The sequence below is a fragment of the Lottia gigantea genome, assembly GCF_000327385.1.
Source record: "Lottia gigantea unplaced genomic scaffold LOTGIsca_167, whole genome shotgun sequence".
Classification (NCBI taxonomy): Eukaryota; Metazoa; Mollusca; class Gastropoda; family Lottiidae; genus Lottia; species Lottia gigantea.
Window position 1 is genome coordinate 303,015 of NW_008708079.1, and position 10,225 is coordinate 313,239.

At 30.3% G+C, this 10,225-nt stretch overlaps 2 protein-coding genes across 2 annotated transcripts in view; one reads left to right on the plus strand and one right to left on the minus strand.

Moving 5' to 3' along the window:
* LOTGIDRAFT_173661 (hypothetical protein) overlaps window positions 1–535 on the minus strand; it is a gene marked incomplete at both ends in the record, with an annotated part of 2,137 nt that extends 1,602 nt beyond the window's left edge. Inside the window, one exon of the mRNA XM_009051434.1 lies at window positions 5–535. Within this exon, the coding sequence (XP_009049682.1) occupies window positions 5–535 (531 nt within the window). The remainder of the gene's footprint in view (window positions 1–4) is intronic.
* Window positions 536–3,051: 2,516 nt separating this feature from the next.
* On the plus strand, window positions 3,052–9,521 carry LOTGIDRAFT_173662 (hypothetical protein; the record flags this gene model as incomplete). The annotated part of the gene is made up of 5 exons (XM_009051435.1): window positions 3,052–3,088; window positions 5,108–5,292; window positions 5,981–6,052; window positions 8,961–9,032; window positions 9,486–9,521. The coding sequence occupies 5 exons, from the start codon at window positions 3,052–3,054 to the stop codon at window positions 9,519–9,521; spliced, it is 402 nt and encodes a 133-aa protein (XP_009049683.1).
* Between the last annotated feature and the right edge of the window lie 704 nt (window positions 9,522–10,225).

Sequence of the window (10,225 nt, forward strand, 5' to 3'; positions counted from 1 at the left end):
CTACAGCATCTTCATCTGAACAACGGACAGTTGAACAATTATTCTTATTGGACTCTAAATTACAATTTTCTAAATCAATCAAATTTTCGAATAAATTATCAATGTCAATTTCTTCCGCGCAATCTTGTTCGCCAATTACACATTCTGACCTTAATGCTTTATCAACATTTGGAATAACACCATAATTTTGTAGAATTTCAACTACTGGTGATATCGGTCTTTGTTGTTTTTCAATAATCGGAAGGGAAGAGTGTTCGATGCTTTTGAATTGATCGCTTTGTGAAGGATTAGAATTTTTGAAAGGTAATGCTGGAATTTTGCTTGAATTTTGCAGATTATTGTTTATATGATTTACAGGAATTTGTGATACGTTTATATCATCAGATGGAGTGGCATGAATATAATTAATGGGATGTAAGTCATGAGTTTGCGATGATTGTTTTAATTCAGAGTCTTCAGACCGATTGCTTAAGGACATCTGTAAGAGTACCATTCCCCTCGACAAAGTAACATTTGGCGGCTTTCTCTTAGACATCGTAGCTTTAATCTGGAAACAAAGAGGAAAGTATACAGTACCATAACTGATTTTTATCAATTGTCAAAAAGTCGTATCTCAGAAAATAAATATCAATCCCCACATAGTAAAAATATCGTATCTCGTAATAAAATGAAGAATAATACCAATAGAGTTCTTTGTTTTTATGATTATTGAATATTTAAAGTTAAGTATGTTGATATAAATGTGATATTATCATTCGAATACACTTATTCGTGTATCTAAATACGACAACACTGATTTTATTAACTTTTGATAACAGTGACGATTTCAAAGATATTTCGTGACTGTGCAGGTTATTGTAAGTCATATTAAATACGTTTGAGGTCTCAAATGAATAAAAATGCATGGAAGTTTTATAGAAATACTTACTCCTTTAGTGTAAACAAATGTCTGTCGTCTGCTAAAAACATGTGGTCGAGTTACGAGGTTTTAACTGTAATTTTTTAAGCCAATTAAAATTGCGAGTATTTGTCACATGCTAATATTATTAATTCTAATTGGACTAGAGTTTCGACATTTTTACACAAGGTGTATTAACGGTATTAGATGTAAACAATAACATAAAATGATTTTGACCAAAATCGAGATACGAGGTTTTAGAAGCGCAACGACGATATGTTTCTCATAACAGGGTTGTTGATTTGGCCATATTTACCAGACATGAAAATGGTTGAAAATAGCCTCACTCAGACATCATGTATAAGTATGTGGTTAAAATTATTAAATTACCCAACTTTATATAGTAAATAATAAGATCCAGTCAATAAGCCACCAAACAGACAAGTTACATTATAATGTGTTCAATAAAATAGAAGACACACAAACCATTTCACAAAGTTTTTTACTGATCCGAATAATGTGGATACTCTATAGCACAACACATGGGTAAACATTCAAAAAAATAATCTGTATATAGGTTAGATTGTAACTTAGAGTTGAATTTTATATAAAGTTTATCATTTTAAGTATTGTGTTCATTTATTTACAGATATCAGCACAGAAAAAAAGTCAAGAAACTCTAATGTATCTAAAATTAGTTAAGCTCCTCAACTCTAGAATGTTTATAAATTATTTCTATCTACAGGTATCAATCAATAAAAGTTAGGTCAAAATTCAACTTGACATTTTTGTTTTGGTTCTTCATGTCTTCATCATGATTCTCAATACAGAACGTTTCTGATATCCAGACAGAGGACAGTTAGTTCCCTAGGGTTTCAACTACACAAGCAGCAATTCAAGAATGGTTGTCAGAGAAAGGCTTTCATATTTTAATAGTGAATTGAAGGTAAGTTGTTTAACAATATTGTCTCTTTAAGTTCCTTGACCATTCTAAATATAAGACATAAATATTCAAGATGAAAGTAATGGCAAATATTAGAAAGATTTAATTTCTTTAAGTTTTAACGACCACAAGGTAATGGAGAAACTTCTGTCATTCAGCTATACAACTCATTTATAATTTGGCTTGTTAGGCATTTCAGCATCATGGTTATATTACTTTGTTGAAGAGCAGGCATTTTTTTGTGAGAAAGATGGTGTCTAAATCAGATTTTTTGATAGTGTTCTTCTATGAATGGTAATGAATAATTTCACAAAGTTTCATCCAAATCTGGCAAGAATTGTGCCCTCTAGAGTGTTTACAAGGTATAACTTAAACATGTTTTCAAGAACAAGAGCAATAAACTGATTTTAAATAGGGTTCATGTTTATGAGTTTACAAACTAACAGACACAGACAGACAATAAACAGTCCACATTTCATATAAAAAGGTAATTAGTATTTTTAAAATTGATATGGTAACGAATGCAACATAGTAAAGGAGACGGTAAAACAATCTAATGACCTTCAATCAATTCAAATACCAGATTTTACTACTTACATACAGACCAGATTGTTTTATGTAGCCGGGCTAGCTCAGGGGAGGGGGGGGGAAACTAACTCAGATGATATCAAAACTATCTTTATCAGTTCATAAACTTTAATAAAAAACCCCTTAAGATGGGGTTTTAAGTTGATATTGACATTTACAGTATATAACTAAACTAAACTCAATACCAAAACCTGTGAAGTTATTTAAAGAAAATAACTAAATGGTGAAACAGGATAAAGTTGAAAGTAGGAAATATTTCATAAAAGGTTGAAACACACTTCCTTCAACTTCAAGGACTTAGATAAAAGTAAAGTTTCTGACTGGATAGGTGATGAAACTCACTGAAAGCTCACTAAGCTGGCCAATCCAAAAGGTGGCAAGGTCAGGTGAGATCAGTTAAGTTAAGAAACTAAGAGAGGGCAATAATTAAGACTTTAGTATTAGGCCAGTGTAAGGTAATTATGTGCTCATTAAGACAGTAGTGGTGCATTAAGATAAAACAACAATTAAATAAAACAACCAGGTTTTTATAAAAATGCACCCTGCCACATTTATAACATAACAAAGAAAAATACATGTTGTCTTTGATTGTCTGTATCTAAAGTTTTCAATATAGATCAATATGACTGATATGAAAATTGTCACAAAAGAAATTCTTAGTAAGAACACTACCTGTGTCACATGTTTGAATAGTTAATGTTCCAGTTGAAATTAGGTATTCTAGAAAAAACATAGTCAAAGGTTTTGATAAAAATTGCTTTATTTCTTTCTAATTTCTCTTTATTTATCAGGGTACAGTAACAATAAAACTGACTGTTAAGAAGATTATTGAAATATTTACAGAAAGAATTTTGAAGAATACAACAACACCACATTTTTATTTGAAAAACATAAAACTATGTCAATTGGACTGGAAATATTTCACATGAATAAGATAACCAGCTCAGATTTATGATGAATTACCTCCCTTAGACCACAAACAAAATATTAAATTTAAACATGATATTTAATTATTGAAAACTATCTACAGAATAACAGAAGTTAGAAATTAATCAATGAAGTAAAAGAATTGCTGTCGGCTGATATTATTACTTATTTATAAATATGTTTCTCATAACAGGGTTGTTGATTTGGCCATATTTACCAGACATGTCAATTGACATGCTATTTTGTTTTGGGCAGTACTTGTACAATTTGTATTCGATGATTTTCATATTTTCAGAGTTGGACAACGACATCTTGAAATATATCTGTGAGAATTTTGAAAGAGATCAGTTTACCAGCAGCTGAGATACCACCCTTGGAGGTTTGGGACCTTTTTTTTCTTTTGGGACACCTGATATATCAACAAAATAATATCCTTTTAAGGGGCATTCCCTTTATTTCTTTAGGTCAAATCTGAAAGTTTTAACTAAAAAAGTCAAGTCAACATGTTTTATTTGGTCCCGATTGATTTTCTTCTTATGTCAGTTTAAAATCTGAGTACTCCAACATTCTGTGTATTATGAATCAGTGGTCACTCAGAAATATCTATATAATCCTACATCTACTCATCTTAATCACTTATCATCAATTATCACTTGTATTATTGATAATCTAATATTATCTTCTAAACAAAAATCACTGATTTCAATTCTGCCCTCAACTCAAATCTGATTAATGGCTATATTGATGGTTATATAACAGAAATATGGAACTTGACCATTCTTAACAGTGATGTTAATGATAAGCATGGACTTTGAGTGGATATTACAGATTTGGAAAATGTCACTTGGTACTTTGCAGATATGTCCCTACCTAGTGCTTAAACACAAGTTTCCAAACATTGAAGAGATTTAGTACAACTTTGTTTTGGATGCTGGATAGTTTTGAAACTGTTTCTAAGTCATCAATAGGTATATAAATTCATACAGTATCCACATACCTATCTACATTAAAACATAAAATATTAAACTAACTCTTTAACTGTACATCTTTATAACTTGACACAATTATGTTATATATTATATAGTTGGAAAATAAAACAATAGAACAATTAATTCCTAGAGTTCATCAATGGGTAGAATTATCTTCATATTTTACTAGCTATAAAGATGTTGATCAGTCAGACAGAGTTAAGAGAGTAGTATATTTATAAACTAACCAACATAGAGATCATAGTTTATGTTTTATTTCAAGAGTTTATTCTACTGAACCAGTTCAACACTATGTTTCAGGTAAATATCATTTCATTATTCCACATTATCTCAATCATTATTGTGTTGGTTTTTTTCTTTTGCTCAATCAGTTATATTACAGGTCATTCTCCCTTTTTATGTAAAACATTTTCATCATCAAAAACGTTGTAAATTATACCTGAAAACATTTCTAAAGATTGCTATTTATATCTATGTATCTACTTGATTAAACTGAATTTGTTTTAAAAGGGTTAATTAAAAACAGAGTGAACTAATTGTTAATTAAGCAGTTTGACCTAGTTTTAGTGTTAAGCTTTATAATGGCTTGATATTTTTTAGTTAAAACCTTTAGAATATATTGGAGACATATTTCTCTACAATTACGTGTTTATTTTACTTTTCAGTAGTTTTTTAACAGCTTCCAAAAAGTGAACTTAAAATGTTTATGTTAACTTACTAAACTAAAGAATCTGTAATTAGGCCTTTGTTTTACTTTTACAGTATCACTGGGGAAACAAGTGCTGATAGGGAAACATTGCAACATCACCAATTCGCCCTGTAGCCACCGAATTAACCAACTTCCAACCAATGTTGTAATAAAAGAACCAGAAGAAATATCATTGAGGCTACATATAGTAATGGTTATACAAGATCTCAATATCCAAATGGATATTTTCACCTGGCAAGTAAGGACAGAGTGAGTATAAAAAATATTCAAATATTAAGTTAATATTATTGTTTCTTGTAAAATAATGATGGTGGGAGTGACAGACTCATTAAGATTCACCGATTACAACTGATGAATTACAAGGGAGATAACTAGTCCTGACTTGTGATTGCTCAGACTACAAATACCTGTCAATATTTCTATTTCAGAATGCTGTAACAAATTTCTCTTAGAGGGTTTCCTGGGTGAAAAGAAGATCAACATTGCAATGATGTGAAACTGTTCACAAAAGCACTAGAAGAATTTCTCCTGAAATTGAAAAGCTGCGGTGGATGGGAGCTTCTGAGGAATACAAGAGGTTCTCGATTATAAAATTATAAAACCTGGTAGAAATGACAAATCATTTGTTTTTTAGATTTTTACAAAACTGTAATAAATAATAAATTTACACTGAAACAGTTTACTGGTGGTCAAAGGGAGATAATTTGTCAACCAGCCCTGACTATGGTAAATTACCTCCCTTAGCCACAAACCAAATATTAAGTTTAATAATGTTTTTTTTTCTCTTTCTGTTTAAGTTCCTTTGATTTACTAGAAACCCTAAATCAAAATTTAACACCATGTGGTGAAACCTTCTTTGTCTTTCCTAATGATGTTACTTCACATGTTATGAAATTTCAATGGTTTTTCTGTATTTTTATTTTCAGGTTAAGATGGATTCACTGTCAGTAGTTTTGTTTGGTTCTAGTCCTGTAGTTTGTTGGAGAAGTTTTGGTCAGGTAATTTTTCAAATACTTTTAATGTTTCAAGACCAACAACTGTTAGATTCTCTGTAAGGGGGGAGTGAGTCTATTTTGTGTCTATGTCTATTGAAAGACAACTCTATCAAATTTTCCATTGAGCATTTCAAGATCAATCTTTTAGAGATTGTATTTAAGCAATAAACTGTTACCCTATATTGTATGAAGTAGACTGACTACATAGTACAAATACAAATTACAAAGTTTAATTTATTGAATTTGGCAATAATTTCTGTTTGAATTGAAACATCAACCACAAAATACTACTGAGAGCTTTTTGATTGTCTTTGGGTAATGTTACAACCTAAAATTAACCTAAACCTAAGCTTTAAAAATATTAGCCAAGTAAGTTCTTTTGTTATTTGTTTTCAAATTGGTAATTGTTTTTTATTCAGTTAAACTTTCCTGGTGAATATATTATTAGATCCAAGTACAGAGGTGTAGCATGACCATTTTGACTGGTGAGGGGGGGGGTTTAACTTCTAAGTTTTACCGATCAACACATTGTCATTTACACACTTTTAAAATATTAACTAGTACTTAGTTATAAATAGCTTAACCTTTTAGTTCATAGTGACATATATCAAATCTTTAGCGCTGACTAAACGATCAGTGCTTGAGGTTTCTGTGAAAATATTTGACCCATTAGGATTATTAAATCCTTTTACAATTCAGTTAAAGATGCTTTTCCAACAAATTTGTAAAGAGAAGCTTGATTGGGACAGTCATTGGAATAGCTTGATCAATGACTTTATTCAAATTGTAAAGATTCAGGTTCCAAGATGTTATTATCTGGTATCTAGTGATGTAACAAACTATCAATTACACAGCTTATACTGCCATTATATACCTACAAACAACAAACAGTCTGAATGTATCAACTATTAGATTAGTTGCATCAAAAACAAGAGTTGCTCCAATTAAAAAACAAAATCAATACCACACTAGAATTATTAGGTGCTACAATTCTTTCTAGACTCATGAACAAAATTATTCATGTGTTGAATATTGACAAACTTCAAACATTTTACTTGACTGATTCATTTACAACCTTAAGCTGAATCAAAAACAGTTGGCCCTGGAAGCAATACATCAATACATACCTATTGGATATTGAGGGTCACGAGGCAGTAAAAAGATAGCCTGCCAGGCAATGTAACATACGCCCACTGCCAGCTGTCATAAATGATAACAAAATCTTTAGTTGCTTAAAAATGACTTATCACATCTTAAAATCATCTATAAGTCATGGCATCCGATTATTACCAAAAGCATTATGGAAGTTTCAACTAGTAACACCAACTCCATGACAAGTGACAAACAATCTCTAAAAAAAAAGGCCATATAGTTTTGTTAAAAAATGATAATATCCCAGGAAATAAGCGAAAATAGTAGAGTTATACCTCGGAAGAGACAATTTGATTCGCTCAGCTAAGATAATTAACAAGTCTACACCAACCACCACTTTAACCAGACCACTTCAACATCTGATTATACAGATATATATTGTTATAGTGTTTCCATAATTTTGTATCAATCTGTATGATTTTTAAGTTTACAAATAAAATCTCCATGAAAATAGTTTTGAAGCTGAATTCAGTTTATATTTAGTATAACAGTTAAAGTATTGTATTCATCTATTTATAGATTTCAGCAGAGAAAATTGTCCTGAATTTGTTTGAAATTTTAAGCCTCATATCTTCATGCTGTCAAAGTATCATAGTTTATTACACCTGAGATCACCATTAGGCTAACCATCTTCATCATTTTTATTTGGGATTTAAAAATCAGATGTAGAACTTCAGTAACACTTGTATGTGGATATACCTATATCATCACTCACTTGACACAAATTATCACAGACTTAATCTGTGTTTGGTTTGAAGGTTTGCAAATTTGAACAAATATAATTTGCATGTTAAGGTAAGAATTTAACAATACTGTTTTTTCTAAGAACTAAAGATAAAAAATTCAGCTGTTGAGACAAATATTAGACCCAATAAATTGTGCATGTTAGTGTCAAAGGATGTTAAACTCTATTACATTGATTATCTTATCAAATACCAAGTCATGTACAAAATAGAGAACTGGTCATTAATTGTAGAAAATATTTCAGGATTCTTTTGAGTATGTTTCAGTTGATCGTAGAGGAAGTTTGACGTGTCAAAATATACTGAAGTGTGTGATACAGTTTACAGTCAAAGCGAGATAATTTGTCAACAGCTCTGACTTATGGTAAATTACCTCCCTTAGACCACAAACCAAATATTAAATTTAATCATGTTTTTTAAGAAAACATTTTATTTTTGTTTTAGAAGATCTCATTGTTCACCATAATAGTATTAGTTATTTTAATATATTAATAACCCTAGATTAACCATATATAGAGACAATCTGTAAATAAAAACAGAAGAAGCTAATTTCAACTAATTTAGGTATGTATTAAACTATGATAAGAAGCTATGTATATATGTCTATATCAATTCTTTTGGAATATCAATGAACTTTTAATGATCATGTGATCAAAACCTCTTATTCCTAGCTTGATAGTAAATAACCCAAAAATCACCAATTAAATATCATGTATATAAACAGTTAGATTTAAAACCTTGTAAAATATTTTCTGCAGATGAAAAGAGAAAAACCTTGTATACTGTACTATTATACTAGTTATTGAGTAAATAGGTCAGAGTACTCAAATTATTATACAAGGTTTAAATTTTCAAAGAATAAAAACCACAGTTAAAATAAAAAAATATTGTTACCAAATACACATTCAAACAGTTATTTTGCTTGAAAAGTAATTTGTGATATAACGTCATACAAGGTTTCAAGTCGTTTGAAATGTTATGAAATTTCAATGGTTTTTCTTTTTGTTTGTTTTCAGGTTAAGATGGATTCACTGTCAGTAGTTTTGTTTGGTTCTAGTCCTGTAGTTTGTTGGAGAAGTTTTGGTCAGGTGATTCTTCAAATACTATAAATGTTTTAAGACCAACAACTGTTAGATTCTCTGTAAGGGGGTGGGTGGGAATGACTGTCAAGGAAGTGAGACTGTGGGGACTTAAATCTCTATTTAGTTATATGACAACCGACTTTAAGCATTTCAGCCACATGTCGTTTTTTCAAAAAACACTGTCGAAAACTGTCCGTGTGCTGCCAGGATTAAGGTTTTACAAGCTAGAAATTAAACATTTTATACTGTAGACTCAATCATTCTGTCCCACCCCTTGTCTCGTATATTTAAAGAAATTATTCGTACAATTAAAGTAGTTCTGAAGACTATTTACAAATACAGCTGAAAATGGGATGGATGGACATGAATTGACTCTTTCTAATGAATTGACTCTTTCTAATGAATTGACTCTTTCTAATGAATTGACTCTTTCTAATGAATTGACTCGTTCTATTGCAGCCTGAGAAATTTTATCAGCAAATGGTTGTGAGATAAAAGTTTCAATTTTGTTTGTTCTCATGGTAACATGTGGATATAGCTCTCTAATCACACACCTTATTTAATCTTTTAATTAATTGATTTCAATTCATTACATTGTAATCAACCTTATAATATTGAGTTATTGTCATCTTCACTGATTGTCATTAATCAAACCCTTTATTGTTTCATTCATTTCATTACAAAACTCATTTAGTAAGATAGCTAGTAGAGATTAGAAGACAAAATAACAAATTTATGGTCTAAATATTAGGTTAAGGAAATAATATTACGTAATATGTGCTATCTAATTGTTGAAAGAAACTAGCATCACATGTTCTGCATAATAAAGATGAATTAATTTAATCTATTTAGAGACCAATGTAAGCTTGTTAGGAATGATTTGTTATTGTTTAAATTAAAATGAAGTAAATTATGTGTTATTGAATCAAACTATTATCTTGTATATTGGGAAGGAAATCACTGAGGTGGAAATTGAAAAGAAAGGGGGTGGGGGTAACCACAATAAGCCAAGCTGTGATAAATGTTTTCTGTTATAACTTTGCGGAAGTTGGATACCCAAAAGACAAAATTTGTTATTTAAGATTTTGTCATGCTCAATCAATTATTCTTGTCCATAGAACAGAAACTTTGACTGAGTTGTTCCTGATGGTTTACAACTGACTGTCATCTTAAATATTGAAAACTTGCCTTGAACTATC